The following is a 19,157-nucleotide window of genomic DNA, read 5'->3' on the forward strand; positions in this document are numbered from 1 at the left end:
TCTTTTTGTAAGTTTCGTTACAATAAACGTAATTTAACAATATTTGAATGCCGACAAGTTGTAAGTATATCAGTTCGTAGATCAGTGGTATTTGATGGTGATGGCACCTTGATAGTGCGTACACAATCAAAATGATGAGGATAAACGAAAAAGATCTACCAAAGTAAGGGTTGTGGGGGTGTTACGCGCAGAGATTTTACGGTTGGGAACTGCATGAGAGAGAGGTCCGAGACTAAAAATTTACGACTTTCTGTCCTGAAGGCATCAGGGTCTGCGACTGTGACTCCTCTTGCCTACGTGAAATTTGAAAAAATCTGTTTAGAGGCTACGTGACTTTCTCTGCATTTCTCAATTAGTCTCGCTAACAAAAAAACTCATTTCGTGCGAACTCTCTTGTTATCTCCTCACCTATTCTCAATTATTGCTCTCGGATGGTAAAGGTCTATTTATACTCATCGGCGAGCCGAGTCTATCGCTGAGCCTATCGGGTTGATCATGTTTTGTTATTACTTCTGAGCATACAGAAACCGCGTCAGTGTAATGAAAGACTTAAAGCGTGCAATATCGAAAGGAGATGGAACGTGTACTTAATTTTTAACAGTCGTAAAACTCAAGGAGAGTTTTTTTATATGTATAATGCTTTATTAAATTATGTGAAACCAATTTTAATGAAAATAACAAGAAATAAGTCTCGCATTGCACATTTTTTAACCTGTATAGCACAGATGCCAAATGATGAGTGAACGAACTCGAAAATTCGTTGTCAACGAATGCAACACGAGACTCCAACAAGTCTTGCACGCTCTAGCACAGTAGAAACGATGTCTCCTATCACATGAGTGTGTAAAGGATATCTAAAGGGCCATACATATTTGACTCGCGAGCCGTGACTCGCGTGTATGTGACCCATGAGAAATAGCAATAAGAGATACGTGCTTGGCGGTGCACTCATTTTGCTTGGCTCGTTGATGAATATAAATGGACCTTAAATGGATCTTAATGCGTATCTATGAAATATATGATAATATGTACGATCCCAACGTTACGTTTTATATTCAAATTTCCCTCCTGTCGCCATTTATTTGGAATATATACCTAATATAGTAGCGCTGTGATAATACTACGTCTGTCATGCAACGAGGCAAGATAACAATCCCATTCGAACATTTCCACGTACACAGGAGTGTATATACAATACACTTGGCTGAAGCTATAGCACAATTATGTCAAACGAAATTATTAAAGGTGCAAGAAAACGAATAATGACGGTACGAATTAATAAACAAATATTTCCTAATGATTTTCCATGAAATTAAATATTACAAATTATAATATGTTGTTATATATTATATTATATATAAAAATTAGTATACAACAGTATTATAGAAAGGATTAAAAAAAGTACTTTATTTAATTAATAAATATATGAAGAACAAATTTTCTAAGTTTACTGTATCTGTTGCATCTATAACTGTTCAAGGAATTATTTGATAGTTATGACAATATTATAATATAATAATAATTATTTGTAGACATGCAACAATGTATCAGAACAAGCACACCATGTTTCCAGAGCAAAACGTGGACAAGCACTAGGAAGTGTCAGAGGTTTTCGTGGATGTACAGTGTGGCTAACAGGACTTTCTGGTGCAGGAAAGACTTCTATAGCTTTTCAAGTTGAAGCTATTTTAGTTAATCATGGGATTGCAGCTTATGGTCTAGATGGAGATAATGTAAGAAGTGGTTTAAACTGCAACCTTGGTTTCAGCAAAGAAGACAGGAAAGAAAATATAAGAAGAGTAGCAGAAGTAGCTAAATTGTTTGCTGATAGCAGTCAAATTTGTTTATGTAGCTTTGTGTCTCCGTTTGAGGAAGATAGACAAATGGCTAGACAAATACATAAAATGTCGGATCTTCCATTCTTCGAAGTTTTCGTTGACACACCCCTCAATGTGTGTGAAGCTAGGGATACAAAAGGATTATACAAAAAAGCACGTCAAGGAATCATTAAAGGTTTTACTGGAATAGATCAAATGTACGAGAGACCAGTAAATCCTGATTTGATAGTAACTACTGAAAATTGTACTCCAGAAGAATCTGCTGCAACAGTCATTAATTTTCTGGAGAAACAATGTATTATTCCAGTACTTCAAAAACCCACAGTACTCGTAAGAGAATTGTTCGTACCAGAATCACAAGTAGCAATTGTTGAAGCAGAAGCTTCTACACTTCAAAGTTTAGAAATTAGTAAAATAGATGTGCAATGGCTCCAAGTTTTAGCTGAAGGTTGGGCTGCTCCTCTTACAGGTTTTATGAGAGAAGATCAATACCTTCAGGTATATATAAAATAGGTGGCTAAAATAATTAATAACAATATACGAAAATATTAACAGAAGACTTAGTTATAATATTATTGTTCAGGTTCAACATTTAAAGTGTCTTATAGAAGATAACAATGAAATTAATCAATCTGTCCCAATAGTTCTTGCGATAAGCACAGAGGATAAAGAACGTTTGGATGGACATTCAGCTTTTACACTGAAATATGAAAATAAATCTCTTGCAATATTACGTAGGCCAGAATTCTATTTTCACAGAAAAGAAGAGAGATGTGGATGGCAATTTGGTACTAATAATCTGGCCCACCCATATGTTAAAATGATTCATGAATCTGGAGATTGGTTGGTGGGTGGGGACATAGAGGTTTTCGAAAGAATTAGATGGCATGATGGATTGGATAAGTATAGGCATACACCAAATGAAATTAGAGCGAAATGTAAACAAATGAAAGCTGATGCTTTGTTTGCATTTCAGCTTCGAAATCCTGTACATAATGGTCATGCATTGTTAATGCAAGTATGTTGATTTAGTAAGTTATTGTTTAGTGTATGTTCTCATAATAAATTGTTACATGTTCGATTTTGTACTTGTAGGACACAAAAAAACGTTTAGTAGAAGAGAGAGGATTTAAGAATCCTATATTACTTTTACATCCACTAGGTGGATGGACGAAAGATGATGATGTACCACTGCATACAAGAATTCTTCAGCATGAAGCTATATTTAGTGAAGGTGTATTAGATGCTAACTCTACAATATTAGCAATTTTTCCAAGTCCAATGATGTATGCTGGACCAATAGAGGTGAAGTCCTATTTGTAGTTATATAAATTATTTTATAAATATTAAAGTAATAATATTTTTATTATCTTTTAATGTTGTTATGATTATTTGATATTAGGTACAATGGCATGCTAAAGCTAGAATGAATGCAGGCGCTAACTTTTATATTGTTGGAAGAGATCCAGCTGGTATAGAACACCCTAATAAAAATTCAGTTCCTGATGGAAATCTTTATGATCCAACTCATGGGGCTCGAGTGCTTTTAATGGCTCGAGGTTTACAAAATTTAGAAATAATACCATTCAAAGTGGCAGCATATGATATAAAACATAAGAAAATGTCATTCCTTGATCCAGCGAGAACGAAAGATTTCGAATTTATATCAGGAACAAAAATGCGTGGTACGTTTGCATATATATTAAACAAACATTATACTCTTAATGACACTACTACTACTTATTTTCTACTAATGATAAGAAGAAATTTTATATGAAAGTTATATAATACAGCACTTTTTTATAGGATTAGCAAAAGCAGGTGAAAATCCACCTGATGGATTTATGGCACCCAAAGCATGGCTTGTTTTGGCACAATATTATCAGAGTCTGGAAAAATGAAAAACAATTAGTAGAATGAAAGAAATATTAACTAATTTAATAAACATATTTGGAATAAAATTAATTTTACAATGCATTTCGTAATTTCTATTTCATATAAATACAAAATCTAATTGTATTTTCCAGACATATTTTATATGAATATACATAGCTTCAATATAGAATTTATTGCTATATGTATATATATATATGTATATATATAAAAGTAGCATTGTTAAGCACAATAGTCTTGTTATATGTCTATGTCAAGCTTAGAATTGTAAACTAAGAGATACGTACTTTGAAACCAGATGAAGGTGCTGTAGCTCCTATTTATTCAGCATTATTACAAAAGAATACGGACATAAAGGGCAAATACATATGGTTCGATAAATCATTGACAGAATGGATGTAAGATACATGAATAGACCCTGCACAATCATATTCCTTCTCTTTATATGATATATACATGTACATAATGAAACACAATGTAATAGATTCTTTATTTCAGTATAATATGTAAATTCAATTTACATACTTGGCGTTTCTCTAAATAATTTTTGTAATAATAAATAAATCAATGACTTTTTTAAATCTATAAATTCCATGAGTTATCTTGCTTGAACTGCTGCTTCTTTGCGAGCAGCATCTTGTAGTAATTGAGTATCTACTTCATCGCCTGGTAACTGAACATAACGTACCACTGATCCGCGTATGAAACAATTCTTTACAGACAACTGAAATAAAATATTCTGGATTACTATTAATTTTTTCATTGTACTTTAATAATATTAACTGTTACAAACCATGTGAGGATATTTATCCGGATCAGTTACGCTTATATCTATTAGTTTTATATTCAGATACTGATCCACAGAGTGTAGAGTACCACAAATGCTAAAACAGAAATTTCGTATTAATTTCGTCAATATGATTTATGCGAAGAAATCTATAGAAAGCTGCTTATCATTTAATAATTTACCTGAGGTCATTTTTTAATTCCACAACGACGTCCTTGCCGATGAGGGACTTAAAAAACGAATAGAATAACTGCAAAAAATATTTCTAAGTTACTCAATCAATTCACAAAACAAAGGTTATCCCGCTAGAAGTAAAAAGTAAACTCACCATTCTAGCTCGATGAAAACGTTTAACTATGTATTAATATCTTTCGATCGTATTATTTAAACAACATAATGCGAATTAAAATTGTGTTTTGAGATTACGATATCAACTACCGGTAAAAAGTCAATATAATGATAATTTGTTTGTAAATGTCACTGCTCACGTTGCCGAATGTTTGACCATCAATGTGTGTTAACTTTAAGGTGCCTCTCGACTACTTTGTAAAACTCTACTTGAAAATTATTTTATTTATGTGCATAATAGACAAAGATAATATGCTGAAAAGACGAGATTTAAAATAATTTTACGATCTATAAAATATTTCTTTTGTATCATATATTAATTTCTGTTGTTGGATACGTTCATCAGTTCTTACAACCAATTGTCATAGCTGAGAGACTGCAAGAAATCCTCCTTAGCGTCCACCTTCGTTCGAAATACGCTAAAGAATGATAGATACAGTTTAATCTTTATTCTCATTGATCAGCAACTTGTTACAGTAATGGGTTCTCGTTTTCTTTTTACAATATTTACGTGGAGTTAAATACACAGTAAAATGATGGAGATGTGCGAGCCAGCTTAAAGAATACGAGAAGTTTATAGGAGTAAAATCAGTTACTATATTTTCAATTACTATATAGTTACCTACTCACCAGAGCAAGATGAATTTTATCCAATCTCTATTCTTGGTGTAGTAGGGGTAAAAACGCGCTGTTATAGAGACCATTTTACTTGGATGGTACAGAAAGAGCGGTCACTGTATCATCAAGGTTGGCTTTTCAATAAACTTTTCTTAAAAGCTATTTTCGCGTACGATAGATCTCGTACGAATTTGTATCACTAAAATAGAAGTTTGTTAAATTATTTACGGAATGATTAAAGCTTGCTGCTTGATCAAGAAGATCGCCGCTTCGCGGTTGGTAACAGAAGGGCGTTGACATTTAATCAGAAAGGCGAAACGAGAAGATACGTTTGTGACATTAATTCGACAGTAGCAATCCGTTCGGATTCGTTGTTGTTCTCGATCTCCTATGTATTAATCGGGAAACATGTCAATTAATTTAACGAAAAATAATGACGGCTTGGTGGCCGCCTGGCACAGCGTAGTCGACGATAAATCGTCTACTAACTGGTAGGCTTGCATCTCTCATCCTTCACTCATATATTGTCATTCCCGGCTATGCACTAACATCACGCAACGAACGCGTTCATTCAATTAAATTCCAGAAATAAATTAAGATCATGTATTTACAAGCCATACTTTTTACCATAATACTCTTCTATAAATAGCACTAGGTGCACAATTATTGCCTACTGTCATAAACCTAATGTTTTCTAGGTTTTAGTACGCGCAACGAAGTATCGAACAGTTTCTCGGAATAAAGAATGAATGCTGCTTTTCAATTAATCAAAAAATTATGTTTCAAATTTGTTTCAATCAATATTAGTTTTACTATGAATTTTACAAATATTTGATGATTGTTGGCTACTTTTTAGTATTATGGTTGCATTTTATTTTCTTCTCCTTTATTTTCTTAAATGTAATGTTAATACAAATCTTAAACAGGGCTGTATTTGGATATGAAGGACAATCTAACAATTTAAAGGTTGTCAGTACCGGGTGTGGTGGATTGGAGGAGATGATTGAGCATTTAAATAGTAGCCATATCATGTATGCCTTCTGTCGAGTGATAGACACAAAAACAAGCCTGCCAAAATGTCTCTTAATAAATTGGGTAAGGATCCAATAGTATCAAACTAAACATGTTTATGATAGGATTTTGATGAGTTTTTTGTTCAAATGCATTTGTTTCAGCAAGGGGAGGGTGCCCCTATAGTGAGAAAAGGGACATGTGCAAACCATATTAGAGATGTAGAGAAATTATTGAAAGGTGCTCATATAACAATTACAGCCCGCTCTGAAGATGATGTGGAAGTAGATTCTATTATGGAAAAACTAGCCAGAGCAACTGCATCTGCGTATAAATTTAATGAGCCTAGAGGGGAGAATGAAGGGAATGCAGGACCAGTTGGTACCACATATCGAAGGTATAACTTTCATTACCTTTATAAAGTTGTAAGCTTTTTATCTCTAAAAGGATACACTTTATAGAGTAATTCCTGAGCAAGAGATAAATGCGATCGAACGTGATCAATTTTGGCAGAAAGAAGAATTGGAGGAAAAGAAGAGGCTGGAACAGGAACGTATTAAGTCTGAGAAGGAACGTTTGCGACTTGAAGAAGAAGTTAGAAAGAGAGAGGAGAAGGAAGCAATGCTTAGAGAACAACAAGTAAATGCTGTACATTTACAATTGTTGGTGTGAAACATAGAAATTAAATTAAATTTATTAAAACAATTTTAATTCCCTTGCAGGTCACTGCCAAAGAGAACTCAATAGCACGGCAGAAGTTGGCAGAGCAACAAGCGGAAGAAGCGTACCACAAATGCAATCGGGTGGCACCAACTCAATATTATAATAACGAGGTCGATGATTATCATAAATCGCGTAGTGAAGAATTACGACTGGAAAGAAGTAAAGAAACACAACAATTAATTGCTCAAAGAACAATAAATGCGCGAGCCGTTTTTGAGCAGAATACGGCTGCCGGTCAGATGAAGACTACTTCGGTGCAGCAGCAATATGTACAAAAGAATAGTCACGTGGAGGCAGCTAAAAAAGCGCTGGAAGAGAGTCAGCAAAAAGAGATACCTCATACTAAAGCACAGGAAGAAATAAAGACTGAAATAAACAAAGCACATAACGCGGAAACAGCCACGAATTCTACTGCAAGCATACCGGAAACACAAAGTCAGCCTGTAGTATCTAAAACGAGTGAACCGCAAGAGGAGATTGAAGAGCCATCAGCTACGAAAGAAGCTGTTATCGAAGACAACGAGTTGTACAGTCAAATGGATGGCCAGTACTTATATTTCGATATTAACAACGAAGGAATGAAAGCGAGAGCTTTGTACGACTATCAAGCAGCTGATGGTACAGAGATTACTTTTGATCCCGGTGATATCATTACACACATAGAACCAATTGATGAAGGATGGTGGCAGGGTCTCGGACCCGATGGGATTTTCGGGCTTTTTCCCGCTAATTATGTCGAAGTTATCGAGTACGACCAAGCGCGATAAGGAACAGCTTGTGAACATAGAATATCTTTTCTTTCGGTCGAAAAGGAACAGTACTTGCTTTTTTGCATACAGATGTGATTCATGTTTTCATGTTTTTAACTTGTAACTTCGTATTTTCTTTCTGTTAAGGAAACACGCGGTTTTAAGGATTTAGGTACATTCATTCACTGAAGTTGAAACGAATAGCACGTACACATTTACAATGAGAGAAGAGATTACGTTTTAAATATTTGATGCACGCTCATTAACAAAGGAATTTCATAATTCTAACGATAATTACAGAAAGATTTTAAACTTTCATAGTCTTACAATGCCAATACATATGCGAATGGCGAAGTACGTCTTCCCATGTTTACCGTCATGTCGAAAATTGAATTAGCTGTAAACGAATATATGTCTTTATAACACCCTCTGTCGGTGACCGACGCAATGATAAAAATAGTATATTTAATAACTTAGCGGACACCCTTTAAATATATTTACAAAGTGTAATAAGTACATATTTAGGAACATGTTTAATTCTCTAAATAAATACTTAAATTTGTTATAGTAATTTCTGTAGTGTTCTAGCTCTAACCCAGTGCAATATCCCCAGTGTATACAGAATTTTTGTTAGATGTCATGTTCAGGTGCTGGAATGTACATATTAATAAACTATCTCAAATTGGTTGTATTAAACTTACTTTACTATGCGATATAGAAATTTTTACAGGTAAGTGATCTTACTGAAATAAAATAGAATCACAATATTAACGTTGTACAAATAAAATAAGTGAAATCATCTACGGTAATTTTGATTCTGATTTCCACCTCCACTACCTCCTGCATGACTCAAAAATGCTAGATGACCTTTTGGACATTTGTTGGCATAATGACCTTTTGTTCCACATTTGTAACAGGTGACCTCTTCCAAAGGTTTTTGTGGTCCTCGTGGAGGTGGTCCATTGTGCATGTTCATATGATGTGCTGAATGGGAATTGCCTTCTATTTCTTGTCTGACTTGTGCCTCCCTTACATCTGGTGGCATTTTGTTACAGTAGATAGCTTTATGGCCACCTTCCCCGCAGAAGTGACAAGTGATCATGACTTTCTTTCCTTCTTTCGGCTGCATGTCTTGCACAGCAGGTAATTCAAATCGTGGACTAAAAAATATCAGAAAGCAATGCATGAATTCTGCAGAATTTAAATAAAGCAGAGCTCGATGGTGATGAACTTACTGCATGAATTTACAATTTGGTCCATCTGGACAAAAGCCAGCTAGGTAAGCCATACAAAGGACACGTCTCACATGTCTGTGTCTACATAATGGCCCATGCCTACAGAATCCACGATCATACCAGGGACAATCTCTAACTTTAGTTTCTGGGTCGATGTGTAAGAATGGACATTCCTTATTGTGACAGGCATCTAACAATTCATAACGGATTTAAACACACCTATATTGGGAAAACTTAATAATGTCGGAAATAGGAAAATATTCAGTATCTCTCAAAGACACAACTGTAGAAAGAAATTCATATCCTTGGTAATAATCATGAATGCATGGTACACTTACTAAACCTAGAATAGAAGTAACATTCTGGCATTTTCGTCATATCATATTCGTGTAAAAATTCGCACTGATCGCCCTTTTTACAGAGTCCTCTTAACCAATGTTTACAAACGATCGTACGATCTCCTCTGACATGCCTAAACGGGCAAGAAGCTCCTTTAATGCAAGTACCTCTCGGATAAAATTGACATACCGCAGCGGTAGATTCTATAAATGATATGAAGATAACGGTTAGATCAATCGAAATAGTGTCAATCAGACACTGTTGACGTAAAATTAAAAGATTGAGGATATCGTTAAGAATTTTTAATATAATAAAGGAAAATTTATTTAATTTCATTCGATTGTACATGTAAATTGGACAACTTTAACATGTTCCTGTTGCGTTCATTTCATTTATGTTTTCCGTCGTATAACCTAAAGAAAAAAACATGGATCTACAACAATTACATACTGTCCATTCCAGTAAACGGTAAAGGAAGTGCTCCATATTGTTCATCAAGAGCAACTTCGATATCGAAGCGCATATGATCCACATTTGCAACAATGCACTCCATTATTATTTCAAATCTTGTAACAATCACAGTCAAGCCGCTGTCTACACATCAACTAAACACTTCTTCGTCCGGTGCCAAAGTGTTCCGCACTTAAATGTTTACTTCTCAAAGCAGATATACATTTCACGTTTATTTTCAGCAATTCTTCATTTAAAGATATGATTTATTTACACCATATATTGATTAAATAAAGCACTAAGAACTCCAACTTCCCGCAAATATTCTCTTTCACGTGTGCTGATAATGCTGCAGGCGCCATTGTAGTTCAACATTGGCAGACAACATTTTCTAAATGCCATTTTGAATTTTAACATGAAAACAGTACAGTAATGAGTCCTATTCCTGCACAATTCTAGGCCGCAGCTCGTTCCGTTAGCGAGGGTTAATACAGAAATTTTAAAAGATGTCAGCTAACGTTATTGAATAAATCCTTAGAGATACTATTTATTAAATATATTAATATAAGAGAAGACTTCTATTACTGTTATGAACTGCTAATGTTAACGACGCCTATTAACTTCAAATCTCAAATTGTTATACAAAAATGGGACCCAATCTTGAAAACTTTTCTTATTTTCTAAACTGGCTCGCACATTCCCACCATTTTACTGCGCATCTAATGCATAGTGTAGCCTGTGAATCGTTAGCCAATCAGAGCAAAAAAAATATCTATGTAAACCCTCACTGAAGGATCAAGTTGTGGCCTGAAGGTGTGCAAAAGTAGGACCTAGTATAGTGGCAGAAAATAGTAATAAGGTGGACTGTTATTTCGATTGTTGGTGTAGATTAAGGTATTACAAAATAAATGCAAAAAGGTATATAGATTATTATTGTACAGGTGTAGAATGTTTTTAGATTTCCTTCTTATTTTACCATGGCACGGTTCGATTATTATGATTTTTATAAACAAACTAAATTTTAAAATAACATGAATATAACAAATTTTTTATACACTCGTAAGATATCAATATGTACAAATATTTAGCGAGTGAGATTAACCGATCAAGATAATGATATTGTTATAGTTTTAAAGAAGATGCAACTCCAATGTGGACTTATATACTGACCCAAATAAGACATGGATAGTACAGAATTGTTATTCTTCGACACATTCTCACATGATATTTCTGAAGTAAGTACAAAATTATATCAACTGTCCTTGTGAGAATACTATAAAATATTTCATTATTCCTTTCAGGAACTCAATTTAGATTTGGTGCAGTTCCCCAAACCTGTATATATTAGCGAAGTTAGAATTATTCCTTTGGGTGCTAGAGTACAAGCAGATTTTCCTGGAGGTGTTCGCTTGGGGTAAATCAGATTCATTAATGAAATACTATCATAGATCGGAGGTAATCAGTAAATTGTTTTATTTGCAGGGCTACCAATCCATCACAATTTGAAATTGAATTTTTTGTGAATGATCTAAGTAAACCTGGAGCTTCTACTTTCGAATCTTTAGGAGAATTAGAGTACAAACAAAATGTTCATATTCAGCTGGAATGTGAAAGAAAGCAAATACCAACCGATGGATTGGTGTTGAGAGGATGGTATACCACTATTACTTTAGCTGTGTATGGATCGCTGACAAAATCTTTAAGCAATCCACAAGAAGTTATCAGCTCGGCTGCTGGTTCTGCTGCTTGTGCGAGTGGATTAGAGGAAACAGTAGAAAATACTGTTCAAATATCAGAACAACAATCTGATTGGTATTATGAGAATCAAACGCAGACAAATTCAAGTGTAAGTAAAAATGTGCCATGAGGCAACTCCACTGTTTGGTAATTCAGTAAGAAGCAGCAATTTAAAATTAAGTTAATGAAATAGTATTTGTAACAAAAAATGGGTGAAAAGTGGAGCTGCATCATTATGTAATTTATCCAATTTGTAATTGAAAGTCCTGCATGTGTTTCTGTAACATTTATCTGGGATTTATAGGAAACATGTGTAGCAGCGACACCGCCACCTCCTATACAACCGATACAAACTGTAGAATCGTCGAGAAATTCAACATCAGATACTGGAAAGATAGATGTTGCACATTGGGAAGATGACAGTGGAAATGGTGCTCCAAAACCTACGAAACGTCCTTCCTCACCGCCTTCAGAATCTTTGGTTTCTTTGAGCCCTGAGTCCATATCAGCGGAAGAAGAGGAAGGAGAGCAAGATGCGGCTGAACAAGAAACAGGAGAACCGTTTGAACCCATCTTGTCTGATGAAGATATAATGGCAGATGATATGCCCTCAGCTGCAGAATACGAATGTGAAAATATTCAGTTAGATGATATCTATTCCTTAACTCCGCCCGATCTACTGGAGCTAGAGAAATTAGCAAATATCGCCGAAGAGTATTCAGTTAACCCAGAAATGTTGGAGAAGATACATGAAATATTTCAGTCGCTATCAAAGTCGGTCTTACATTTCAACAATGCATCCGGACAAGAAAAAGAAACGTTTGTTCATAACTGTGAATCCTTGTGTGTGATACTCAGCCCATTTCATTTGAATTGTACTGATTTTAATGATTTAACAAACATTGTGAGTGCCGGATTAGATATGGATCTTGCACGTGCTCAGCCTCAACCAGCTTACAAAGTTCGACACGTGAAGGTTGGTGTACGATTAGCAGAAGCGTTATGCAAGCTTTCCCAAGGTCCGGATATACTATTGAAAGTAGACGCCCCTTACAAACTATTAGCGTTATGTATGCGCGAAAATGTGGCTCTTCCTGTAAAACTCTCTGCTTTACGTACCTTGGATGCTGCATTGATAAGCCCTGTGATTGTTCAAGAATTTCTTAAGTCGAAAAGCAATTTGTACAAGAATGCTCTGATGATGTTGGATACAGCTAAATTGGCGAGATTAAAGTACGCATTGAGTTCGATGCTCCGAAAAGTACACACCTATGAATTTCTTGAGGAGATGAAGGAACTCAATGAACTAGCTGTAACTGAATTGACAAATACTTATGTGTGTGCACCCACATTAATGGCTCAGCCAAAACGCCAGCTTCCAGCTGGGGCACAGATGGAATTCGAGCGGGAGCAAAACCGAAATCCACGTTGCCACCTGATAGCATATTTCGAGCATCACAAGCTCTTGTATCACGTTCTCGTGGCGCTTACTTCCCCCAAATCAGACTTGAACTTGATCAAAGCTACTCGATATTTTCTATTACGTCTTTCTGACACAAAGGAGGGTTTATTGTATCTATTAAGAGAACCGGAAGTCACAAAATTAATTCTAAAAGCTTTGAAATGTGATTTACCTGGCGCAGGATCCGTTCTCGCCTGGCGACTTCAAGTTGTACAATGTTTATTACGCTTGAAACATCAGCCTTCAGATTGGTTGGCCCTAAAAAAGCTTCACTCTTTTCTGACGTTCCCAGAAGGTTTACAAGCTATAATAACAGTTCTTCCTATAGGAGAGTTTATCGATATTTTAATACCCCATCTTTCCGATCCAAATCTCTGTGAATTTTCTGCGGAGATCATATCAGCAACGATTAGATACTCTGACCGAATAGAGGTATTTCAGAACCGTGCGGCTACGATCTTAGAGAAATCACGAGTCCAAGCGGTTTTAAAGGATGTTACTTCCTACATTACTACAGCTGCGCAGCCGAGTCATTGGAATTATGGAGATGTATTTCCGCTTGTGTCTTGTATTAGAAAAAACGCGGATAAGGCGGCATCTCTTCCAGGACAGTTAATTACAGCATGCAGAATTTTGTATTATCTCGTTTTCCCATTTAATAATGATGTGGATTCATTAGAACCTTATATCGAGTTGAAGTATAGGAATGCATTAACTCAGTTGTTTGCTGCAGATGGTTTAACAGCTCTTATTGCAGTGATGGCAAACATTTCGGAGTTTTATGAACAGCCGTTCTTGCATCGTGCAGCCCTAACAGGACGAAGAGGCTTGGCATTGGTTGCACTGCTTCTGCCTTGTGTGAAATTGACAAGAGCATTGTTGGAACGTCTTGTAAAATGTATGGCGACAGATTTTAAAGACCTAACAGCTGTGGTACCGCTTCTCGGTGTCTACTCACTGGTCGAAGCTATTCCTCCTGTCAGAATTGTACAAACTTTATCCGAGGAAATAGTGGGAACTCTTTTAGTATTTACACAAGCCGTAGATTCAGATGGATCAGGAAACGTAGCAAAATCTCTGTGGACGCAGATGCTGGGTGAAGTTTTAAAAATGGTTTCTCTTAGTCCTTGTAATTTCATACCTGGCTTGAAGCTCTTGACAAGACTTTTACCTCCCGTTTTAACTTTGAAAGAAACTATAACCGAAGACGCTACTAGATTGTTAGGCTTTAGAAAATTGTGGTCTGCTCATCTACAGGCCCAAGCAAACAATTTGACCGAAACTTTGAGGCTGCTGTGTGCTAGCTGGAATAAGGATCTATTAATCCTTCTCTCGAAAGTATGTATGCAATTGAGCGATTTAGCAGCACCTACAGCATTACTTGTTGGTAGATGCTTACTCGATGGTATAATAGCTGCAGCTCCTTTAGAAAATAATGTTTTGATTCTTGCATTGCTCAGTGAGCTTGCTAGACACGCACCTATGAAGGCAACATTACTAACATTAACTAGTCCAGCATCACGAGCACAGGTCAAGTCTGATCAAAAATATCCGCCGGTTATTGAGATGATGTGCAACGCACTGAAAAGCACAAGCGACATTAGAACACAGTATGAAATACTTGATATCTTTGAAACATTGTGTGATTGTACACTGAGTCTAATGCAGGAGGTTACCAATGAGGCTTTTGAAAAAGGTTTGACACATTCGGTGCCAAGTAAGGAGCCACTTCTATCAATTTTGGCAGCCCTCATCGACATTCTAGCGACTAGTACAAAGTTTGAGTCCGAGGTGATCCAAAGTACGCTTAGAATACTTGTATCTCTTAGTAGCCACAACTATGGTCTGTACCATGTAAAGAGTTGTTTAGAAAATAATCCTGACGCGTTGCGGTCGTTACTAGAACATGTTTCTACTTTACACGAACCTGAAGATCAACAGGTTATAGATTTAACTATAACGTTCTTAGAAAATTTAATTGCATCAGAATCACAATGCAGATCGTTGCATTTACGTGTGCAGCAACTGGCATCATTAATATCATGGGACAAGAATGATCATCCCTTAGAAAAGATTAAGAGGGCGCAGGAGTTAGTAGAGATTTTGAAATCCGCTGAAGACAAGGAAGAAAAAGAACCGATTCCGGAAATGTTAGAACCATTATTACCAACTCCGGAAGCATTATTGAATCAATTTTCTCAGCGATGTCTACGAACACTGGATCCCGTGTCGAGACGACCAAAGAAATATACATTCGTGTCTTCGACTCAAGTAGCAACTGAGAATACTATAGATCTTTTAACTCTTGCTAGTGAACTGCTTCCAGCTGATTTTAATTTATTGGCAGAAGCCCAGAACTTGTGCTCTAAGGCACCGCCTGATGATGCTACTCAACCACTGCAATCAAAGTCTCAGAACGATGATCAGGAAACTAGGGATATACAGAAGCAATCGACGTCACCTGTTTCAAAAGTGAAACAACCGTTTGGTAAGCTATGTTTTATGGATACTTTGTACATTCGTATAAATTTTGTTTATAATTTTCCTATTCTTTTACAGTCACACCTATGCGGGGTAGAACCCAGTTTTCCAATTCCTTGAGAGGTGGTCCAGTAGTAGGTGGTGTAGGCAGAGGTGCAGATCCATTCCGATCTAGACCGCCAAATACGTCACGGCCGCCATCTCTTCATGTCGATGATTTTGTAGCATTAGAAACTTGTGGTGCACAACCAACAGGACCAACAGGATATAACAAACTAAGCATTCGCGGCACTTGCCCCTCACGGACGATAAATGCAGGAACGAGGAGCAGACCGTGGGCTCAAGAAACTCGACCACCTTATCTACGTTGAATTCAACAACACCCAGTCTATAATTTGCCAATTAAAACAAGATGAACAATTTTGTAATAGATTTAATATATCGTAAACTAAGTTTTGTATAAAACTCTTTTTACAATAATAGAACTATTTGCATATGAACTAAAACGGAACATCTTAGAAATATCCTTACAATTACGCCTTGTACTTTTCTTTCGACATTTTAACTATATCATCCTTTTCCATCTTTTCTTTCCATGCATTGTAGAATAACTTGTAACTGTTATAGTCATTTGACAATTTGCGTAATTCGCTACGAGTGTATGATTTCTGAAATACCAATAAACAATTAGATATAGTTTAATAGAAAATAACGTAATTTTTATCGATAAAAATAATTTAAGTACATTATGATCTTTTATTTCTTCCAATACTAGTCGGTCAAAATTTGTCAAGACTTGATATACATAGTTAGTTAGCTTTATATTATTTTCCAATGAATAATTCAGTAAAAATTGGATATATCGGAAGTCTTTCCTGAAACATGCCGCACGAATTAGCGTCCCCAATATTACCCCATTTGCTTGAAAACCAAGCATATCCATTTGTTCTAGAAGTTCCTTGCCATATTGAAGGGTTGGGCATGCTAAGGCTAGTACTCCAAACGTTATAATGTTTGGGCTTAAATGTCGTCTTTGGGCTTCAGAGAGAACATCCTGAGATACAAATTAAACATCAGAAATAGAAAGAATTAATTAAATACTATTTACTAAATACTTACTTTTGCTGCTTTATACTGTCTTCTAAAACTTCTTTTCTTAATAAGCATATTATAGAAACTTATGTCTACTTCCAGCCGATTATTATTAATATATTCCATAAATTTTTCTTCAACTGCAATAGAATCTGGTAGCAGTTCCATGATAAGAGTTAAAGTCTTCGCATCAGGAATTACCTTGTCGCTTTTCATTCTTGTTAATAATGTCTCTAATCCACCGAATAAAATTAGTTTATTAGACATCAATATTTCATTCAAATTTTGAGACATTATTGATTCATTATCTGGTGAGATTTCAGTATTTATAGGGTCTTTACTTTCATTCTTAAATTTATTTTCAATAAGAGAAAGAAGTGGATAACTTAATACTGGTGGAGATGCTAGCAAGTCCGGTCTTCCCGCTGGTTTAAGTACAATTTGAGAATCAGGTGTATCCGGTATTAGAAAATCATTTACTTTTAGTTCACCAAACTTTGTATCTCTGATTGCTCTGAACAGTAGATTGTAATGAATTATGGTTTTTTTAATGCGATATTTATTCATTTGATGCCACAGAGCTAAAGCATATTTCAATCCATTTTGTTCATCACTAATTGCACCATGAAATAAAGCAACATATAAATCGTCTGAGACCAAGTTTTTGTCTCTTGCTTCGTCTGCTAATTCAAAGGCAATATCAACTTTTTTATGCCAAGCATAAGCTTTTACAATAGTTGCATAATGTGTTGCATTTAAAACAACATTCTTTTGATAAAAATTTTCTCGTAGTTGTTGTAAATACTCCAATGCTTTATTTGTGTCTTTTGACAAAGCACAAGCATTAAGTAAGTTATTATATACTGCTTCAGAAGGATTTAAACCATGTTTCTTTAATCTGTTGTAAAGCTTAAAGCACATTTGCAACAGTCCTTTTTGTGCATACCCATAAATTAATAAATTATACATGTGTGTAGTAGGTTTGTCACGATTCTCTTTAACTAAATCCAATACACTTAATGCTAAGTCCAAATTTCCATCGCTTATGTGGGATTTGATAAGATTACAGTATTGCCCATGACTATATTTTCTCCATTTCGGCACTTTTGCATCATTTTCGGTAAATTCCTCTTCTTCCTTCTCTGCTTCATCCATTTCGACCCTCTCATATTTTTCATATGCAAGATCTCCAAATACATTAGCATCTTTGGGAGTCGCTGTACAAAAACTTCTGTTTGATTCAGACTGATGTAAAAGATTTCTCCTAGTTTCTTCTAATTCATTCTTTTTATCAGACTTGTTAATGTGTAACGAGTAACATTTAGATCTTGCATTCGTACAATATACATAATTTATATATTTTATGTAATGAAAATTGTTGCCTAAATAACCTATTAAGGTACCCAATTTTAACACTGAATTTATCTTCAATGAAAACATCTTGATTGAATTAATGACTCCTCTTCAATTCATAAATAAATGATAATTAACTATATGGTAAATAGTATACGTATCATTTACGTAAAACAGTTACAATTATTATAGTGTAGATACATCGTGTACAGCTGTTCAATACACCATGCTGCATGTAAAATACAAAACATATTTTTGCCGCGTCTATTACATACAATTGTAGTTTTATTAAAAGCACAATTTATACAAAACTAAACACATATATTTGTACGGCATAAAGAAGTACCTATTTTTAAAAAATTGTATTAAGAGAAAAAGCGTGAATTTATTCAACACGTATATATAAATATAGTACGCATTAACTTCAAGAAAAATGTAAAACGCAGATATCAGATATTTCGTACAGAATGAAATTACATTTTGATTAGAAGAGAACTTCAGTCGAGAAAAAGTTTACGTATACATTCGTCGATTGTACGTTAATTAATTCCTTATTTCAAAATACATAATAAAGTTAATGCCGGTAAATTAGTTACAATAGGTGCTCGATATCGGGGGCAAAGCGCTTAGAAATATGAGGGTAGGTACAGAAACTGTTTTTCTCTGATTCGTTGACGCTTCACAGCTAAGCAGTGCTGCCCTCATAGTTTTAGACAAAGAGAGGAAGTGGCGAACGAGCAAGAGAACACGACATCACTACACCAAAAGTGAAACAAGTCACATAGACGACCAATGTAGCTTGTCTCACTTTACCATGTTTTGCAATCTCACTCTATTCGCGCATCCATTTGACTGGTGCTCCATCTAGAACACTTGGCGTGATATTCAACTTATGAAAATTCGACATGAAAATACTTTAATGTGTTCACAATTGAGAAAAACTGTTGAAAGAGGTTTTCGAACTCAGATGCTTCAAAATATAATTGTAGAAATAATCATCGTCTCGAGACGATCGCAAATACGCTAGACCGTGCGATCGAG

The 19,157-nt window shown here is 35.4% G+C and overlaps 6 protein-coding genes across 11 annotated transcripts; 3 read left to right on the forward strand and 3 right to left on the reverse strand.

Moving 5' to 3' along the window:
* The first annotated feature begins 321 nt into the window (after positions 1-321).
* Positions 322-3,780, forward strand: Papss (3'-phosphoadenosine 5'-phosphosulfate synthase). Of its 2 annotated transcripts, XM_078182773.1 has the most exons (7): positions 322-1,268; positions 1,533-2,013; positions 2,092-2,336; positions 2,422-2,856; positions 2,934-3,143; positions 3,241-3,523; positions 3,645-3,780. In XM_078182773.1, exons 1-7 carry the CDS (start codon positions 1,224-1,226, stop codon positions 3,737-3,739), a joined length of 1,794 nt encoding a protein of 597 aa, XP_078038899.1. In that variant the 5' UTR covers positions 322-1,223; the 3' UTR covers positions 3,740-3,780. The 2 variants fall into 2 exon arrangements, with proteins under 2 accessions (XP_078038899.1, XP_078038898.1); XM_078182772.1 differs by having other exon boundaries at positions 323-1,268; positions 1,533-2,336.
* Positions 3,781-4,315: 535 nt separating this feature from the next.
* Positions 4,316-5,226, reverse strand: LOC144471071 (U6 snRNA-associated Sm-like protein LSm2). The gene is made up of 4 exons (XM_078182776.1): positions 4,847-5,226; positions 4,701-4,768; positions 4,525-4,615; positions 4,316-4,455 (listed from the first exon to the last, which is right to left on the reverse strand). The coding sequence occupies exons 1-4, from the start codon at positions 4,847-4,849 to the stop codon at positions 4,330-4,332; spliced, it is 288 nt and encodes a 95-aa protein (XP_078038902.1). The 5' UTR covers positions 4,850-5,226; the 3' UTR covers positions 4,316-4,329.
* A 362-nt stretch (positions 5,227-5,588) lies between these two features.
* On the forward strand, positions 5,589-8,806 carry Abp1 (Actin binding protein 1). Its single transcript, XM_078183325.1, has 5 exons — positions 5,589-5,975; positions 6,411-6,579; positions 6,660-6,892; positions 6,957-7,134; positions 7,218-8,806. Exons 1-5 carry the CDS (start codon positions 5,893-5,895, stop codon positions 7,983-7,985), a joined length of 1,431 nt encoding a protein of 476 aa, XP_078039451.1. The 5' UTR covers positions 5,589-5,892; the 3' UTR covers positions 7,986-8,806.
* Positions 8,650-10,543, reverse strand: Clp (cleavage and polyadenylation specificity factor subunit 4). The gene is made up of 4 exons (XM_078183326.1): positions 9,992-10,543; positions 9,541-9,744; positions 9,203-9,392; positions 8,650-9,127 (listed from the first exon to the last, which is right to left on the reverse strand). The coding sequence occupies exons 1-4, from the start codon at positions 10,092-10,094 to the stop codon at positions 8,764-8,766; spliced, it is 861 nt and encodes a 286-aa protein (XP_078039452.1). The 5' UTR covers positions 10,095-10,543; the 3' UTR covers positions 8,650-8,763.
* Positions 10,544-10,799: 256 nt separating this feature from the next.
* On the forward strand, positions 10,800-16,042 carry Vir (VIR_N domain-containing protein). Of its 2 annotated transcripts, none has more exons than XM_078182751.1 (6): positions 10,800-10,885; positions 11,120-11,226; positions 11,293-11,405; positions 11,474-11,837; positions 12,033-15,678; positions 15,750-16,042. In XM_078182751.1, the coding sequence occupies exons 2-6, from the start codon at positions 11,173-11,175 to the stop codon at positions 16,040-16,042; spliced, it is 4,470 nt and encodes a 1,489-aa protein (XP_078038877.1). In that variant the 5' UTR covers positions 10,800-10,885; positions 11,120-11,172. The 2 variants fall into 2 exon arrangements, with proteins under 2 accessions (XP_078038877.1, XP_078038878.1); XM_078182752.1 differs by having other exon boundaries at positions 10,836-10,909.
* LOC144471057 (pentatricopeptide repeat-containing protein 1, mitochondrial) lies at positions 15,896-18,742 on the reverse strand. Of its 4 annotated transcripts, none has more exons than XM_078182755.1 (4): positions 16,791-18,740; positions 16,417-16,725; positions 16,203-16,339; positions 15,896-16,033 (listed from the first exon to the last, which is right to left on the reverse strand). In XM_078182755.1, exons 1-3 carry the CDS (start codon positions 18,201-18,203, stop codon positions 16,205-16,207), a joined length of 1,857 nt encoding a protein of 618 aa, XP_078038881.1. In that variant the 5' UTR covers positions 18,204-18,740; the 3' UTR covers positions 15,896-16,033; positions 16,203-16,204. The 4 variants fall into 4 exon arrangements, 3 of the variants coding, with proteins under 3 accessions (XP_078038881.1, XP_078038879.1, XP_078038880.1); XM_078182753.1 differs by having other exon boundaries at positions 15,919-16,059; XR_013494213.1 differs by lacking the exon at positions 15,896-16,033 and having other exon boundaries at positions 16,417-16,546; positions 16,635-16,725; positions 16,791-18,742.
* Between the last annotated feature and the right edge of the window lie 415 nt (positions 18,743-19,157).

The sequence above is a fragment of the Augochlora pura genome, chromosome 6 (genome assembly GCF_028453695.1).
Source record: "Augochlora pura isolate Apur16 chromosome 6, APUR_v2.2.1, whole genome shotgun sequence".
NCBI classification, from domain to species: Eukaryota; Metazoa; Arthropoda; class Insecta; order Hymenoptera; family Halictidae; genus Augochlora; species Augochlora pura.

Coding starts and splice junctions, on each gene's coding strand:
- LOC144471057 (XM_078182755.1), bottom strand. CDS start 18,203: ATGTTTTCATTGAAGATAAATTCAGTGTTAAAATTGGGTACCTTAATA. Junction 16,726..16,790: donor GACAGTATAAAGCAGCAAAA/GTAAGTATTTAG, acceptor TTTGTATCTCAG/GATGTTCTCTCTGAAGCCCA. Junction 16,340..16,416: donor AAGAAATAAAAGATCATAAT/GTACTTAAATTA, acceptor TTGGTATTTCAG/AAATCATACACTCGTAGCGA.
- Abp1 (XM_078183325.1), top strand. CDS start 5,893: ATGTCAATTAATTTAACGAAAAATAATGACGGCTTGGTGGCCGCCTGG. Junction 6,893..6,956: donor GTTGGTACCACATATCGAAG/GTATAACTTTCA, acceptor TACACTTTATAG/AGTAATTCCTGAGCAAGAGA. Junction 7,135..7,217: donor CAATGCTTAGAGAACAACAA/GTAAATGCTGTA, acceptor ATTCCCTTGCAG/GTCACTGCCAAAGAGAACTC.
- LOC144471071 (XM_078182776.1), bottom strand. Junction 4,616..4,700: donor GAATTAAAAAATGACCTCAG/GTAAATTATTAA, acceptor TTTCTGTTTTAG/CATTTGTGGTACTCTACACT. Junction 4,456..4,524: donor CGGATAAATATCCTCACATG/GTTTGTAACAGT, acceptor ATTTTATTTCAG/TTGTCTGTAAAGAATTGTTT.
- Clp (XM_078183326.1), bottom strand. CDS start 10,094: ATGGAGTGCATTGTTGCAAATGTGGATCATATGCGCTTCGATATCGAA. Junction 9,393..9,540: donor TTACTTCTATTCTAGGTTTA/GTAAGTGTACCA, acceptor ATGAATTGTTAG/ATGCCTGTCACAATAAGGAA. Junction 9,128..9,202: donor CCAAATTGTAAATTCATGCA/GTAAGTTCATCA, acceptor GATATTTTTTAG/TCCACGATTTGAATTACCTG.
- Vir (XM_078182751.1), top strand. CDS start 11,173: ATGGATAGTACAGAATTGTTATTCTTCGACACATTCTCACATGATATT. Junction 11,406..11,473: donor CCTGGAGGTGTTCGCTTGGG/GTAAATCAGATT, acceptor TTTTATTTGCAG/GGCTACCAATCCATCACAAT. Junction 15,679..15,749: donor AAAAGTGAAACAACCGTTTG/GTAAGCTATGTT, acceptor ATTCTTTTACAG/TCACACCTATGCGGGGTAGA.
- Papss (XM_078182772.1), top strand. CDS start 1,224: ATGTCAAACGAAATTATTAAAGGTGCAAGAAAACGAATAATGACG. Junction 1,269..1,532: donor CAAGAAAACGAATAATGACG/GTACGAATTAAT, acceptor AATTATTTGTAG/ACATGCAACAATGTATCAGA. Junction 2,337..2,421: donor GAGAAGATCAATACCTTCAG/GTATATATAAAA, acceptor ATTATTGTTCAG/GTTCAACATTTAAAGTGTCT.